Source organism: Mesocricetus auratus, unplaced genomic scaffold, assembly GCF_017639785.1.
Source record: "Mesocricetus auratus isolate SY011 unplaced genomic scaffold, BCM_Maur_2.0 Super-Scaffold_100013, whole genome shotgun sequence".
NCBI lineage: Eukaryota > Metazoa > Chordata > Mammalia > Rodentia > Cricetidae > Mesocricetus > Mesocricetus auratus.
The window spans coordinates 78,987,557-79,005,426 of record NW_024429196.1 but is presented as its reverse complement, the minus strand read 5'-3'; the positions used below and the strand labels follow the sequence as shown (position 1 = coordinate 79,005,426).

Sequence of the window (17,870 nt, the reverse complement as noted above, 5' to 3'; positions counted from 1 at the left end):
ACTCGGCTATCCAAGCACCTTCCTGCGCAGACCGTGATGAGCACCAGCCCGCCGGTGTCAGTTCCACCGTACCGCGCTGACTTACAGCCTCTCCTGTGGTCACACGCAATTACAGCAATGGGAGCTGACAGGCGAATGCCTGTGGTGAGACCAGCACTGCCTGAGGTGCAGGGCTTCTCGCGTCCCTTGGTGGAAACACTGTTGCCACTGAAAATGCAAACGCTGAAGAAGCTGGGTCTTGAGAGCTTTGGGCTTCATTCAGCCTGAAAAGATGCAGTTTGGTCTCTGAGAGTCAGGCTGCATAGTCCACACTGCCTAGCTACTGTGCTACTCCACCTTCCTGTATCTGGTGTTGATGGTGGACGCTCCCGGATGGTAGAAATTCATGGTGCATGCGTGGTGCAGCGTTGTTGTACCGCGCAAGCCCTGGGCTACTGAACCTACACTGTGCAAGTTTAAGATGTGTGCCCCTGCTGCCACTTAATGGTGTTGTTTTGCCGTCTCGTCTATTTTGTTTCAATGGTTTCCATGTTACATTGGGGGAGGAGCTTCCAGTCATTTCCAAAGTGCTAAAGACTTGAGCCCTGTCCTTTGTTAACTAAATCTAGCGTATTCTACCATGCCCATAGCTCATTCCGCTCGACACCTTCCTTTTGTGATGTGAGCTTCATACTCAGACAGATTGCTATGCCTCATGGGAGCTGACAAAGGTTAGTAAGTGATGGGGGTTCTAGGCCAGCCCCAAGGAGCAGGGGGCAGCAAATCACAGAAAGTTAAGATGTTCTTTCAGTTTGGGCTGGTGAGATGGTTCAGTGCTTAAGAGCAGCGACAGCTCTTGCAAAGGACCAGGGTTCAGTTTCTAGCACCCATGTGGGGGGATCACAACTGTGGTAACTCCAGTTCCAGGACATCTGATGCCTTCTTCTGGCCTTCGTGGGAACTGCATACAAGTGCCGTACATGCATACATGCAGACAAACACTAATACACTTGATTAAAAGGAAATAAATCTCAAAAATAAGTTTGTTTTTAAAATATGTTGGCAATGATGGTGGCTGAGGGTGCCAGGAAGGGCAGAGTAGAAAAGACAGGGAGCACGGATCTGCAGACAGGCAGGCAGGCAGGCAGGCAGGGTCTGGACCAGCCCTTTAACACTGCTGAAAACCTCTCCCAAATCAATGTTGCTGGAGAGAACAGATGGACTTTATAGAGGAGTGACTCCAAAACCGCTGCGGCATGCTATACCACAGACACGGGGGACGCAAGGGGAAGCCGAGTCTGGTGAACCATGGACACCCTGGAATCTTCCTAAAAAGACCTAGGTCAGTGTTCATGCCTCGTACTCCCGAGAGCCCAGCCTCCACGCATGTTGCTTTATCTGAGAGAGCCACGCACTAACCATGAAGCCTGAACTCCAGGGTATGCGGCAGGACGACGCTCCCTCCTGCTCACCAATGGCAGCGAGAGTCCTGGGAACAGGGCACGCACATTCACACGCTGCACGCCCTGGGGTGGCCCCATGACAGCACGGGGCAGCAGGCAGAACAGTCTTGTCCAGTTTGGACTAGCTGGGAAGTAAGCGTCAGAGTAGTTGATCCATCGAGTCAAAGCCACAGGACACACACAACAAAGGAGGTGACATCTGGCTGTCCACATGATGTACTAGATTTGGAAAAGACCCAAAAAGACCCGGGGAGGTGTGTGTGGGGTAGAGGGGTGGGTAACCTCAACCACACAAACGTGGGTTCAGATGCCAGGACACTTCAGGAGGTGACTTAATGTCTCTGAATACTGTTGTCTTCGTTCACACCATCAGAACAAGGGTGGGGGAGTGGGGGGCTGCACATCTGCAATTCCAGGCCTCAGATGCTGGGGGGAGAGCATGAAGAATTGAAGACCAGCTTGGGCTATGCGGCCAGACTCTGTCTCAAAAGCCAAAAACCACCAAAACAAGAGCAGGTGCCTGGGATGGCGCCATAGCAGGCAGGATGAAAACCCTTCCTCCCCGAAACCCAGCAGACCCCCGAAGGCACTGAAAGGAATCTTCTCAGGGCACTGCTCTTCATTGCATGGAACTGAGGTTTCTGGCGGGAACCTGCTGCTTGCTGGGAGAGAGCCCTTAGCATTGCAGAGCTGCTTAGGCATCAGCTGAAGGAACGCTCACCATGGAAGCCAGGCCAAACTGTCCCCGGGTTCCTCCTTGCCCTTCACCGGGGGAGGGGGGGGAGTGGCATCCATCCCTAGGAACCTATTCAAAACGGGAAGGTTCCGGGGCTGTGCACAGAGGCGAAGTAGGCGCGGCGCACGAGGCCCCGCACCCTCCGCAGCAGCACCCGCGGCTACATCCCGTCATCCGCAACATGTGAATGAACCAAATTATCTCCAGGGCTCAGGGCGTGGGCCACATCGCCAGGCTCCACCGTCAAAGGATCCGGCGTCATGTTCTCCGCCCCCTTATGAGAAGGCTGCTGCTGCTGCTGCCTCTGCCATAGGGTGCCCAGGGAGGAGGCAGCCAGCCTGGAAGTGCCATGTAGGGAAGAAACTGTTCCGTTTTGGTGCTCGGCTTCTAAAATAACTGCTAATAAAAAAGCCTTCGCGCTGCGACACTTCAATGCAGACGCCCACAGGGATACCTTGACAAGCTGTTTTCACTCTTACACGCAAGCCTTTTCTTGCGCAAGGCCCACCAGTCTCCCACAGCAGACGCAACCCTGCAGAGACAGAGGCGGCCAGCAGGGGTCTGCCTAGACCGCTGGGCGGGGAAGTTCAGGGCCCCTGCAGCTTCAGCCCTGTCTGCCAGAAAGAAGCTCAGCATCCTTTCCAGGCTGCAGTTTGTGTGTGTGTGTGTGTGTGTGTGTGTGTGTGTGTGTGTGTGTGTGTCTTATTACATTCCGGGGTGTCTAGGACAGCACCTGCCTAGAGACGGAGGGAGTCGAGATCATCTTACAGAGAACCCGGAGTGGGGGGGGGGTCCTCAAATAATCTCCATTCACAAACTGACCGCAAACAGATCTGGGGCTCACCGGGAGATAGCACCGAGCACAGGATCTGGGCTCTGATGGTGGAGAGAGGAAGCAGTTCAATGGAAGTTGACTAGAATCCAAAGATCTCTCTCACTGAAGTCCTAACGCTGCATTTTGACTGTAATGCCACCCCCCCGCAGCTACCAGGAAAACAAAAGATCACCTTTGAGAGGATTTTTTAGCCACACGTGGCTTTCCCCCACCTGCTGTCAAGTCTAGGCTAGGCTACTACTCCACAAAGACAGGGCCCTAGTGCTTTTCAAAAGTTTTTATTTTGAGGCAGGCTCTCATTAAGTTGCGCAGCTGGACTTGAACTCCCCCTGTAGCTCCGGTAGGCCTTGAACTTAAGGCCTTGTTCTTTGGTCTTCTCAGCAGCTGGGATGACCAGCCCTGTGACAGAAAGCCTGGGCTCGCTGGCCGGTTTCTGAGGCTGGACCATTAAGAGCCATCGCACAGTCACAGTTTAAATCAAAGTGTGGATGTCGAGAAAGGGGTTTTCAAAATTGACAAAGAAACAAACTCCCAGGTATTCACGAACGCCACCAAGTTCGGAAGTTTGTTGGTGGCAAAGACCGGGTAAGGCCGTACATTTCCGTTGAGGGGGGGTCTTTCTCATCAGAGCTCAGAAAGGATTGTGTTTGATTATTCTTTGACTCCGCCTCCCCCGTGTGCGCACGTATGTACATGCGTGTGTTTGTGTGTGAGCGCTTGTCTGTCTTCATGGGCTCATCCAAGTGGAGGCCGGAGGACAATTCCGAGTTCTGTGCCTCCCATACAGCTCACCTTTTGTTGCTCCAATCAAGGTCTTGCTGGCCTGGGCCTCGCGATTGACCGGCCATGGGTGGCCGGCTTCCCAGTGTGAGATTATAAATCAGTGCTGCCTTGCAGAGCCCTTCCCCCTTTCGGGTCTATAAACACAGAATCTGACCCTGCTCCTCATGCCTGCCTGGCAAGGACTTCACTGTCTGTGCTGCCCCGTGGCCTCTGATAGATGTTTTACGTGTCACTTTGTCTGGAAAGTGAGATTCCTCACTCTGTATGAGCCTCTACTAAGTTGTGGTCACTAAAGGACACACAGCAGAGGGTTAAGTACCATGCTTTGATGTTGTCAACTGCACCAGGTGTTAGGTAGGATAGGTTGTTGTGATGATCGCTGGGGATCTCACAGTCTCTGGCCATCTCCCAGTCGGGTGGGCAGACAGAACAAGTGCAGGTTTGAAATGACCACTGGAAGTCATGTTTAGGAGCATTCTGAGAACAGGGGATCCGCTCAGCTTCTGCGTAGCCCGTGCAAACAGTGTAGGAGGCTGCATCATTGCTTTGAGAGGAGAACTCTGAAAGCTCCCTTGAGTGTGAGCAGCGAGCATCTGGTATGGGCGCAGCACTGTGCAAGACCCCTCGGAACCTTAGCATCAGAACGTGTATTGCATGCATGCAAGAAGCCTTTGTAATTAGGTCTGGAGCACAGTTGCCATCGTAGGAAATAGCTTTTAAGGTTACTAACACCCTACCTGATGCTTTTCTCCCTTTACAACTTAGGCCAAATCCAATTTATTTCCCCATAGAAATTTATAGATCTCCCCCCTCACCTCTCCAGAATTCAATTTACTCTCTCCAGCATGTGCCTCACTGCTTAGTATCAGGTTGAATCATTCATGCATCCTCTCCCAAGGAGACTCTCTTCAGGGGACGGAGCAGGTCTTGAGGAGGCACCGGTAAGAAGCTTATATGAAACTCCATCCCACGTTAATCCAGCCATTCACTTACCCTGCCATCCCACGTTATTCCAGCCATTCACCTACCCCAAGTTTTCCAGGACTGAGCACAGAGCAAACATGGACAGGCTAGGAGAAGCAGGGCAGGCTAGGGATACTTTCTGCCCACACAGTTTTCTAATGCCTTCCTGAACCAGTTCACATCTGAATCTGAGAAATTTCTCAGAGTAACAAGGATGAGATAATCTAGCCCCCTGTTCACTACTCACTGGAAATGGAGAAAAATCTCTCCTACTTAAGTAATAATCTTGTGTAGGCAGAAAGAAAAAACTTTAATTGTAGAAGTATTATGTAAATGTAAGTTATTTAATTAAAAAAGGGGGGGGAGACCTTCACAGGAAGTAGCTGTTTTTAAAAACAGATGAGAGGACCTGTTTCTCTTTACCATAGATTGTAAGTAGCTCACCCATGGGCCCTGAAGTGATGCGTTCACCGCAGAGCAGTGGACCCCGCCTTCTGCTTCGAGGAAAGGTGAAGTAATAGTGTGAGCCCTCCTCACCTAGCCTAAATATAAACCGTTTCCACGCTACTCGATAAATGTAACAGCGGCCAGCACTCCTGGAGAACTAAGCGGACCTGGGGAGTCAGGAGATTGCTCAAGTCTAGTTCATTAAAAGTTCCACACGATGGTTGATCTCGACTGTCAACTTGATTGAACAACGGGGCTGCCAGGGAGACTGGTAGAGCAGGGCTGGGTGTGTCTGTGAGGGTTTAGCTGAGGGATTAGCGAAGGTCAGAAAGTTGGCTCTGAGTGTGGGCAGGCTGGAGTCCTGGATGAAATAAGATGGAGGGAAGGAAAAGCCAGCCAGCAGACAGCCTACTCTCCCCCCCTCCTCCTGTGTGTGTGTGTGTGTGTGCGTGTGTGTGTGTGTGTGTGTGTGTGTGTGGTGTGTTTCTTTGTCACTCCCTTTCCATTATTTTTTTCCGTCATGATGTGAGCCACGGGGGCATGCCCTCCCCACCAAGATGGACTGGACCCTTAGGAGCGCCGAGCTTCCTGTGAGGACACAGTCCATAGCTGGGTAGGAATCACAAGACCGGAGGACACAGCACGAAGTGCTCGCATGGGGCAAGGAGAAGTTGCTGGCTCCCGTGGAACAACGTGGAGACTTCACGCACCCCAGAATCTGTGGTGGGCCCTAAAGTTGCAGACGCTCCCGTCTTGCTCAGGAAATTTCAAAAAATCAATGCACAAAATCTAAAATTACCCCCTGTGAAGCTCAGCCGCATTCCTGAGCAAAGGTCAGGACATTTACGGGAACACAGACCACTGAGCATTCGATAAGGAAAAGCCACAATGTCTGGTCTGGCTTCCCATCCAAATGACCTGCCATCCTAGGAAGGCACAACCCACCATGATGAAGAGAAAGCGGAATCAACTGAGATTTATGCCGACACCTGAGGTACCCACTGACTCTGTTTCATGTCTTCACATGCCAGAGACATGGGCGAGATAAGAAGAGACTCCCGCTGACCTTTCAGAAATGAAAAACAGGAAAGATGAAGGAGGAACCTGCGGGAACAAAGGAAACCCAGACGCCGCAGGAGACCTTGCCGAAATGGAAAAGACCTAGCGGCAGAAACCTTCCGACGGCGCCGTGTGACCAGGGAAAGGGGCCTGCGAACACGGGGTGTCCGTGAGCTGTGTGGTGGGGAGGAGCAGAAGAGAAGTCTGAGTAGCAGTCTAAACGGATGAGAACCGAAAGTCCAAGAAATCAGAGGTGAGGAAACCAGGAGGCACGTCATTGTCACACCGTCTGGAACCGGGAGGGTCTCAGACAGCAGAGGGAACCAAAGAGGTGAAGAACCAAAGACTTCCAGGACTTCTGCTCCGCCCATGGCTACACACCGGTTTGATGTGCTGTTGCTCAACAAAACATTTCCAAGGCAAGAACGCCTGGCAAAGAAGGAGACGGGGGCTGTCTCGGGACATGGGGTTTGCACGACCGATACTTTTCTTGCACTGAAGTCATTTTTGCAGCCCCCATTTTCAGATCCCATTTTTTCCTAGAATTTATCTATGTATTTATTTAATTTTGCAAGTGAACTCAGCCCTTTGTTTTAGCTTACCTCTGGCCAATGGGGTATAAAAGAAAAATTTAAAGTGGGGTGTTTGGAAAAAGACTATTTCCGGTAGTCATGGGTTTTATGCTTCTTGCAAGGCCTCCTTTTGCCTCCTCTGACCTGACCTTTGACCGCTTCAGTCACAGCAGCCAGCTAGAGGCAGGAAAGCAGAGCTAAGGAACCTAGTCTGGAGCTCTGAGATTAGAAGGTCTCCAAGCCAATCAGAACTGCCTGCCCGTCAGTGCCCGTTTTATGAGCAAAGCAACCCCCTACCTCCTTAGCCACCATTAGGAACACACTGATGCCTTTGGTCTGGAGAATTCACCAACCAGCGTGGTCAGAGGGTTAGGAACCGGAGGTGTGAACCTTTGTCTTAAAGATGCAACACTGCCCCAGTGACATCACATCGAATGCCCCTGCAGAGCTGAGTGAGGCCTGCTTGCTTCAGACATGGAGTGCAGGGATAGAAAGCACCTGGTGAGATGCCCTCTGCCCAGATCCTGGGAGAGGCCGGCTGTACCCACATCCCTCCTACACCAGGGAGCATGCTTAATATTCGAATACAGTGCATCTCTGTATAAAATGGATTGGGGTAATGGCTATGGATAAGGGCCCCAGGAGACACATAGTAGGATATTACTCTGCTCCTGTTAACATTCTTCATTAGCTGGGATGCGGGTGGGACGGGGGGTGGGGGGTGGGGGGAGGCTAGATAGCATATCTCCGCGCCAGCTCTTGTGCTCTGGTTTCTGCAACTTTCTATGGTTCTTGTTAAAGGTCACAAGACCCAGGAAGAAATGAAAGGCTGTGAGTTCGGCGTGCCACCGTGGGTTTCCCCTCCACTGACGTTCACACCGTGTCGGCTCATAGACAGAATTTAAGAGATGTTACATCGGACAGAACAAGTAGCTACAGAGGTGGGGACGTTGGCCATTGCTGGGAGACTGCTTCCGTAGCTCCAAGGATACATTTCCTGGTGTAGAAACTCCCTCAGTCTTTTTCAGTCCAAAAAAACTGGGTGTAAAGATGCAGGTATGACCAACCGGCGCTTAAGGAGTTTGGTTACAGCCCTAATACCGTTGCATACGTGGCAAAGGAGTCTCTGTTCCCTGGCCACACCTGCACTGTGTACCTCGCCATCTCTCTTTATGTCTAGTGTATGTTTCCCCTATCCTTTTTCCAGTAGGACAATTTGAGATTTACATCTATGCTTCTCTGTGAACCCTGCTCTGATTTTCCAAACCAAGCTTCTCCTTGGTCCCCAGTGCACTCCTCCATAGCAGAACTTGTCACATTAGATTGGGACGTCCTGGTGGAGCCCATGAGTCATTTATCTAGGCTCCTTTTGTGTCCAGTACGCTGTATGATATTCGTTTCTTAAGTATGTGTTGAGTAAATAATGATTATTGAGTAAACAAACAAATGGATGGATGAAGGAATGGGAGGACTCTTGCCTTCACCCTACTAAAACTCCAAGTAGAAAGTTCTTAGGAAAGCCTGGATACGAACTAAACCGACTTAGAAACTTGAAATAACTTATGCAAATCCCTTCTAATATAGAATTAGCCTGAACTCAACGTTCTGATTTCCCGTCGGCAAACGGGTTCCTCTGAACTGTGCTCTAAGTGTTGAGAGGAGAACTGGGTGAGGATGATTTCAAAGAATAGAAACATCTCATTTTTCCTGAAGCCACTCGAAGCGAGAGAGCCCAACCAGCAAGATCTGTAATCGTCCATGGGAAAGTCAAGAGTCATTTTGTAAGTATTTTATGGTGACAAAGAAAATAGGGGAATGACAGATACAAATGGGAGCTGACAGCACAGAGGGCATCTTGCTTTCAGGAAGGTACTGAGTTTTCCCTCGAAATGAACATTGGGTTTGTTTTCGAGTGTCCTAGACACACTCCTACAGAGGAAGCCGTCCTTCGACAGGGCTCATGTCCTTGCTGGCAAGAAGTCGTCTTAGGTAGGTGTCACCCCTAATTTTACCTCCTGAGGTTGGCAGCCCTGGCATCTGAGCCACCCTAATCTGAGCCAGCCAAACGCAAATCTGGGTCTCTTCTAAACTCATTGAGCTAAAGTGACACACCCCTCCTAATGGTTGTCTTGATCAACAGTTACTCACTAACCACTTTGTTGATGCCCCATGCACAGAGTCGGTCAGTGCAGAAGGCTTGCTCTCTGCCCCTCTCATATTAGAAGCGGGAAATCAATAGGAGCTCATTTTGATGGTGCCAGATGTTTTGTGCTGTGATACCTACTTGTACGAACCCATGGGGGATCATAGATTTGTGAGCAACTGCCCTGTTCGTGGAAAGCAAGAGGGGAGGAAAGTGGGAATTATCTCAGAGAGGGAATAGCCTTGTACTCCACATAATAAGAAGCTAAAAACATTTTTAGAATGAGTTTATCTCCCAACTTTTCTATCTTGAAATGTTTGTATTAGCTAAAAAAAATAAATAATTCCCTTAAAAATAAACACATTCTTTTTGAAGACCAAGGTAAGATAGTTAATTTTTTTTTGTTGAAAATTTAAAAGCGTTTAAAGACTTTCATTTACTTTTATTTTATGTGTTTGGGTCTTTTTCCTGTACTTATGGATTTTGCACTGTATGCATGCCTGATTCCCACAGAGGCCCGAGGGAAGCAGCAAATCTTCTGAAACTGGGATTAGGACTGAGAGTTCCCACGTGAGTGCCCGGGGTCCACTGTAAGAGCAGTGACCATCTCTCCAGCCCCTCCCACCCCCCTTCCCGCCCCACTAGTCGCTTGTCTGTCTGCCTGTTTCCTATGTTATCTAGGCTCTTCTTTCACGCTGTGTTGGGTCTGGGTCATCAGCCTTTTCAGTCAGTTGTGGGCAGAGTAAGAGGGAAAGACGCCAAGCTCTAAGCTGGTGCTTCACTGGGTGGCTGTTAACGATCTGGCTACTTGTTACCTCAGCTGGATTCTTTTTTCTTTATAGCACAGCACATTTTCTTCCCATCAGGCCATCACCTGGTATTGAGCATTCAGTGCCCATCTCTTGGTTCTGTGTTGATAGCATTTTGGCATGCTGGATTCTGAACATGGCCCTGTTCAGCTACTTTGTACTCATTTACCCCCTTAGATGCCTAACCACAAATCATCTTACCCACTCTTCCCTTCTGATTTCAGAGTACCACTCCTACGTAAAGCTAAAGCCCAAGGACTTAAAAAGCTAGGACCTCAGATGTTTGGGTCTCCTCGTCACCAACAGGTTACGTTCATTTTAAACTTGCGTGAAACCCAAACAGAAAACTACCAAAGTGAAATAAAAAAAAAAGGAGCTCAATGGCTCCACAGTGGCAGAGTAATGACCAAGTAGAGTGATGTCCTAGCACAGGGTGACACAAATCTGCTTCTGATCATCCCTGAACGTCGGGTTTTGCCAGTGGAGAGGAGGAACAAAAGCAACAACAACAACAAAAAGTGGAAGGCTGGTGCAGACAGCTGCTAATTAGAACAATCTAGAAAACAAAAATGCTAGAGTAAATTTGGGCCTGCCGTGCTGGGCTGGTTTCAATGTGCAAACTCCATGTTGTGATTTCTCTCTTCTCTGGGAGGGTGTAATTAACTCAGCTGCAATGGGCTTGAGGCTCAGGCTTCATGGTGCTGCCAGCTCCCTCGTGACCAGGAACAGCTGCCACTAGCTATTCCCAAGAGCACAGCGCAGGGGCCACCCCGCAAGGCTGTGCACACTCACCCCATAAGGCTGTGCACACTCACCCCGCAAGCCTGTGCACATCCACCCCGCAAGGCTGTGCACACCTACCCCGCAAGGCTGTGCACACTTACCCTGCAGGCCTGTGCACACTCACCCAGCAAGGCTGTGCACACTCACCCCGCAAGCCTGTGCACACTCACTCCGCAAGCCTGTGCATATCCACCCCGCAAGCCTGTGCACACTCATCCCGCAAGCCTATGCACACCCACCCCGCAAGCCTGTGCACACTCATCCCACAAGGCTGTGCACACCCGCTCCACAACGCTGTGCACACCCACCCCACAAGGCTGTGCACACCCACTCCACAAGGCTGTGCACACTCACCCTGCAGGCCTGTGCACACCCACCCCGCAAGCCTGTGCACACTCATCCCGCAAGCCTGTGCACACTCATCCCGCAAGCCTGTGCACAAGCCACCATGAGCAGACGGTTCAGGCACCTAGTGGGGTTCTGGAATATTAGGGATCTGTTGCTTCCCAAACTAGTCTGCCTCTTCCTACTTGCCAATCTTTCTCTGTGAGATAACCTAGACGTGGTGGTTTAAATGATAACTGTCCCCTGCAGGCTCATGCCTTCGAACATCCCCAGTTGGTGGCATTGTCCGGGGACGCTATGGGACCTTTAGAATAGGGGATATTGATGGGAGAAGTCTGTCGGGGGGGGGGTGGCTGTGAGACTTCACTGTCTGCCCACTTCCAGCCTGGGTGTGTAGGTGAGATATGATCTTGCGACTCTGAAGTCTGGCTACCATACTTGCTGCTTGCTGCCTTGCCTTCCCTGACTTTATGGATGTCTAGTTCTCTGGAACCGCAAAGCAAAATAAACTCTTCCGTCTGTATGAGCTGTTTTCAGCCTGTGGGTCATGACCCCTTGAGGGGCGGGGGTTGAAAGACACTTTCACAGGGGTCGCCAAAGACCTTCGGAAAGCACAGGGATTCACGTTATGATTCAGAACAGTAGCGAATCTACAGCTATGAAGTAGAAACAAAAATAAATTCGTAGATGGAGGTCACCGCAACATGAGGACCTGTATTCAAGGGTCGGTTACATCGGGAAGGTGGAGACTCGCTGTTCTGTAAGTTGATTTTGGTCATTGAATTTTACCACAGCAACGGAAAAGCAGTGTTCACTGTGGCTGACATTGGTGAGGACATCAGGTGTTGCCTATACCAACTTCTCACTTCAGAGTGCGGTGTGGCCTGTTGAAGCAGATGCAGAGGAAATGAGGAGGAAATGAGGAGAAAGCACCTGTGGGGGGAGAAACATCACCAGGGAAAGCTCATGATCTAGAGATGGTGGCAGGGAACAGAGGGGGGCGCTGTGATTGATGGTGGTGGGGTTAGGGTTAATCTTATAAATGGGGTTCTTTTTGTGTGGCAGCGTGGGTGTGCAGGGTTCTCCTGGAAAACCCAGTCAACAGCTCCTGCTCACCTATCTGATAGACTCGACGCTGTGTGGTATGCCTCGCTATTTCAATAAGCAAAAATATCCCCCAGGCCAATTATTTGACAGTGCTCTCATGAAGCCAAAAAATAAATGAACCACCATTTTGAAGTTTTACAAAAGGCTAAATAAAACAGGGAATTCATTTCCTAAGTTTCCTACCCACCATCCTGCCCTCCATTGTTAGCTCCCTGTTTACCCATTCCTTTCCATCTGTGACAGAAGCCAATGCAAAGCTTGAGCCTTTCCCTCATTTTGAGTGAGTAAAACAACTCCTCCCCCTAAGTACAAACTTTGCAACTACAACTTAGTAATGACCATGGGTAAGGGGGACGAAGTTAATGGATTTTCATGCATTTATTATTGTTTTTAAATGTGTGTGTGTGTGTGTGTGTGTGTGTGCGCACGCACGCGTACCTGGGTGAGTTCATACACACCACATGCCTGTTGGTGACCTTGAGAGCAGGAGAAGGCTTGGATTCCCCTGACACTGGAGTTACAGGTGGTTGTGAATGGCCAAACCAAACCCAGGCACGCTGCAAGTGCTCTTCCACTGAGCGACTCTCCGGTTTCTAATGTTATTTCTGAAGCGTATCTCATAACTGAGAAACTGTCAAGAACATTCAATACCTAAGGAACTGGGAATTGCCGCTTCCTGTAACCAACGTGGCATCAAGTCCTTCCGTGCTTTTCATACATTTACTGCCACTTTTAGGCCTGTGTGCCTGTGTGAGTTCATACACACCGCATGCCTGTAGCTGTCCTTGAAGGCGGAAGAGGGCTTGGATGCCGGGTGTTGGCTCTTATGTCATAAACAGAGGGTTTCCCTAACAAATGACAATGAAAGATGGTAGGCTACAGATGCTACTGCTTAAATAATTCACAGATGTTCAAGATCAATCTATATACGTAATGGCAGTTACTGTTCTAGTATTTTCCGTTTCAAGATTTATTTTATTAAAAGTGCACAAGGCTGTTGGGTGTTAAGTCTACTTATAATGTACCTTAAACCACTATATAATTCTTAAACCACATGCTAAACCACGTACTCAGCAGTGGTCACTCTTTGGTGTCCCCTTCCTCGAGTCCTGGAAAATGGAGACCAACCAACTTCCTGTCTCCTTAGATTTTTCTCATTCTAGACACTCCTTGCAAATGGAGTCACATGACACTGGCCTTTTGTGCCTGGCTTCCTTCTCTTAATATTGTGTTTTTGTTTTCTCTTGTTATTTTTGTTTTGGATTTATTTGGCTTAGTTTGTGTGTATGAGTGTTTTGTCTGCATATGTGTGTGTGTGTGTGTGTGTGTGTGTGTGTGTGTGTGTGTGCACCATGGGTGTGCCTGGTGCCTAAAGATGTCAGAAATCAGATCCCCTGGAACTGGAGTTGTAGTTGGTTACAAAACACCAGGTGGTGCTGGGAACCAAACCCAGGTCCTCAGCAAGAGCAGCCAGGCCTCTTAACTGGTTGCTCAGCGTCTCTGATGTTTGAGAATTTATCTATGTTGTGCCATGGGTTAGATTTCATTCCTTTGTCTTGCTGAATAACATCCCATTGGCTCATCATGCTGAGTTTATTCATTCAACAGCTGATCAATATTTAAGGTGCTTATACTCTTTAGACATCATAAATAACTTCCCTACCAGCTTTTGTGTAAACGGAACTTCAATTCCTTTGGGTATATTCATAGGAGTAGAATTGCTAGCTAGGTTCTATTGTGGCTTATGTTGAAAAAACTCTAAGCTATATTCCCAAGACCAGCAGAGTTCCTGCCTTTGCACCAGCAACGGATGAGAATTTTAACTTTCCCACATCCCCGCCAGCACGCACATATCACTGTCTGTCCATCTTCGTTACAGCATCAGTGTTGTGAGGTGACATCTAATTGTCATTGTCCTTTAGTTCCCTGATGTCTGGGAGCTCAGGATCTCCCCTCATGCTTATTAGCCCTTCTGTATCATCTTTATAATGACATCTGTTCAAATGTGTTGCTCAGTTTTGAACTGAGTGGCTGATCTGTTTTATTATTTAGATTTTCAATATCTGTTTTACAAGTTATTTTTCTAGAGATACTCTGAGAATGTTGGGTTTTACTTACTTCAGTCCCAGCCTGGGGATGAAATACACCCTTATTGATTTGCATAATAATTAAATCACAACCTTTATTGAGTTCTTTCTTTGTTCCAAGTCCTTTACAACCTTTATTTAAAGTGGGAAATTAAAGGCTGATGTCTTTTCATACTCATGAAGATTAGCAAAACCTTTTCTCAGAGAAGTACTCTCTTGCTTCTTCTGAAGCCGGGGGAGATACTCACCCACACCTCACACCAATAAAAATAAACTTAATAAAACAGAGAAGATGATAAAATGCCGTCTGTACTTTAGATGCCTGGAAAAAGCCTACCACTTACAGGTTTGAGGCAGGAGCTGCTCCCAGGTAAGAGCTCTGCTGCTTTCCCCTAACATGGCTCCGTGAGGGGGCTGCCAAAGTCTCCTGGATGGCCATGCGTATAAACCAGCTCACACGAGTTCAGCCCTTAAGGTGTCTGACTATCGTTTCCCAGCAATTCCTGGTTAACCCTCAATCCTTGTGTCCTCAGCCCACACCCTGGAAATGCTGAGGCGTGTTTTTGTCTTGGCAATGTGACACGGCGCTCTGGAAAGTCACGGTGAAGAAAGGTTTGCCCCAACACTTGTATGTTGGACATACACAGACCCAGGACATGACCACGTTCCCAGTGGCGCTTTAAAGAGGCAGCTTGGGGGAAACGGGACCAACAGGGTGAGCTTTAGTCCAGTCTTGCTGGTGTCCAAGTTGGAAGAGGAGACTTAGGAAGTGAAGTTTCCCATTAAAGCTCATGCATGCAAAAAAGAAAAGAAAAATAAAGATGGCGGAAGACACCAGCGATGACAGCCACCCACATCCTGATGAGAGAGCCCTGGGAGGAGGTCACGCCCACTGCGCCACCATGATCTTGGAGGCCCTGCACTGCGAGGCGTCAATTCCCATTGACCAGCGATACTCTCTTTATGCCAGTGCAACCGGCTGTATGGATACATCGGGCTTCGCCCAGTTAGGGCTCAGCTAGCTACTCACCCTGTAGTAGTCGGTGCTGTACACGTCCCGGGACATGCCGAAGTCCCCAATTTTCACCAGCAGGTTCTCCCCTACCAGGCAGTTCCGGGTGGCCAGGTCACGGTGCACAAAGTGTTGGGACGCCAGGTAGACCATGCCGGCTGCGATTTGCTGTGCAATGTGCAGCATCTGAGACTGCGTCAGCTCGGTGGGCGGGTTGCCCTCGGCCATCAGCGCCGCATCCGGCCCATGCGCCCTGCAAGGGAACACGAGGAGAGGGGGGCGGCTGGAGCCTCAGCTGGAAGACTGGGAGGACCCTTACTTTCCACTCAGTGCCTGGGGCTGGAGGAAGCCTTCCTGACTCAGGTGAAGAGGCCAAGATGTTCCGTTCCACCTACAGTTTTATGTCTGCATCCAAGGGAGCTCCCGGCTACCTGGGGCTGTGCGGGCTAGAATCGTGAGCCCTCACACCACACCGGCACGTTAAACAGGCTTGTGTGTCAGCGGATTCAGAGCTCTGCTGCCATCAGACATCGGCCATGCCCTTACACTCCTAGAAGCTGAAACTGGCTGAGGGGGAGTAAAAGCAGGAGTGGGGTCTTCCGCCAAGCCGTGATGCAGCAGGCCACCCTGCCCCCAGTGCTGACCACTCCAGATGTCCCTGTCAAAGATGAGCAGCTCGTGGTCCCTTTCAGCCCACCTGATCTGTGACCAAGTGAGGCTTTCAACCCTTCCCTGACCCTTTCAAAGCCAGAGTTCTGGCCAGCGAAGTCATTCATTCCCACAAGCCCGCAGCACTGATGTCAGTGCCCCTTGAGTCCCGAGAAGGCTCTCTACAGGGAGCAATGAAACCTGTCGCAGCTCTGCACGGTCTGGGCAAAACTTCCTCCACCCCAAGGGAAAATAAGAAGGGAGGGAGGGTGTCTCCATTTAGAACTCGAAAACACTTGCAGCAAAGATGGGGGTTTTTCAATACATTTCGAAGAGGGTGACTCCACCTGTGGGTCCCAGAACTATACGAGTGTTTTAAAATGAGGGCAAGAATCATCCAACACTGTTAGCCTGGATTCTGCCTTCCATGAAATATTCAAGCCCAGACACACCCCTTTCTCCCTCAAGGCTGCAGCCCTCAGTGACTCTCCCTTTCTCTCTGCATTTCTAGACCATGTTGTCACCAAGCTTTTCACCCAGCTTCCCTCTGGGAGCAAGCTCTTGCAGAGGTGTGGGGCGTGTCCTAATCCACCACTATCTAACTCCCTGATCTGGGGAAGTCTTTGAACTTCACTAATCTGCAATTTCCTCATTAGTCAAAGGTACAAATGGGGGGATTATGCTGGGTGATTCTTTGGTTCCCTCTGTCTCTGAATATGTAGGTTTAACTATTCTCTTGGGAGGAGATTCCTGGTTTTCTTACCAGGCAAGTCTCCACAGATTCCATCCCTCCTCAAACCCCAGTCTCCAGCTGCCTTCTGTGGCACCGGGAAGAGCCCTGAGGGAAACATCCCTGGAGGTTGTGAAACAGGATGCGTGTGGTACAGAAGCCAAAGCTCAGGCTGTCTGTGCCAACACCAGAGAGTTCTGTGACCTGCCCAGTCTCTGCCTTCATCCCAGAACCCAGATCCTTTGAAAGTCATCCTCGAGCGTTGGCATGAGCAAGAATTGATACTGCATCTGAAGCGGGGCTGGGCTTTGCAAAAGCCTGGTCTGTAATGGAGCTGTAGACAGACCGGGGGATACCGAAGTCCTTCCCACCTCACGAAAGATTACACACTGAGAAGAACTCAGCCTCAGGTGAGGGACCCAGAGAGAGAGACACATAAACCAGTGGGGGATTCCAAAAGACTAAGAGGAACTTGAGGCATTCAAGGAGTGAGCAAAGCAGATCAATGACAGTCTTAGTGCCAGCTACATTACAGCAAGCTGGACACCTGAGTCCGCAGACGCATCCTTTCCAGGGGGAAGTGTCCCAAGCCCTCGTGCGGCAAGTGTCTCTGCACACCGCCTGTACCAGCCTTGTCCTCGGGCAACAAAGGGAAGCCTGTGGCCCCTGACACCAGTGCTCTTCAGAGCTCTGTGCACGCAGGAGGCTCTCACACCCTCAAACAGCCATTTCCTGCCTGCTTCTGAGACTGCAATGAGGTTTTTTTTTCTGGCAGTAGCCTCTGCACACCTTTGCAATGAGATTTTTTTTCCTGGCAGTAGCCTCTGCACACCTTTGCTTTCTTGGAGCAGATGTCCCTCAATAAAGGAAGGACAGGTTAGTCTCCTGGACCAGTTATGAAGAGGACCGTGAGCCCAGGTCCTCCTGCATCTCTTGAAAATAAAAAAATGCATGCTGTTCTTCCAGGGGAAGGTCCTTAAAGGATAGCAATGGCAATGCCTCCCTAGGTGCTCTGGCTTAGGGAGGCCACAGCAGGGATATGGGACCTAGAGGAAGTTGCCTGCAGGTTGTCCTGGTCTGGTGGTCTCCGGCATGGTGGCAATTTACCACCTTGAACTGGCTCTGTAATTCACACCTCTTCCCTTACTACATGTTTGCATGTGCAATGCCAGGGACCAATCTCGGGACTTGTGCAGATGAGGTAAGTGCCTTACCATTGAGCTGCATCCAGCCGCCTTCTGGTTTGTTAAAAAGTGAGTTTATCTGTTAAATTTACCATGAAAATTGATTGGCATGTAATAGTTACTCACATTTATGGGTTAGAGTATTTTAATGCATATGCATAATGTATAAGGTATGATTAGACCAA

The 17,870-nt window shown here is 49.6% G+C and overlaps 1 protein-coding gene across 4 annotated transcripts in view; it reads right to left on the bottom strand.

The window, feature by feature from the left end:
• Positions 1-17,870, bottom strand: part of Ntrk2 (neurotrophic receptor tyrosine kinase 2) — a 337,851-nt gene that overhangs the window by 59,313 nt on the left and 260,668 nt on the right. For all 4 annotated transcript variants that reach the window (XM_005078411.4, XM_013119299.3, XM_013119298.3 and 1 more), the window contains exon 16: positions 15,142-15,376. In XM_005078411.4, coding sequence (XP_005078468.1) covers positions 15,142-15,376 — 235 coding nt within the window. The remainder of the gene's footprint in view (positions 1-15,141; positions 15,377-17,870) is intronic.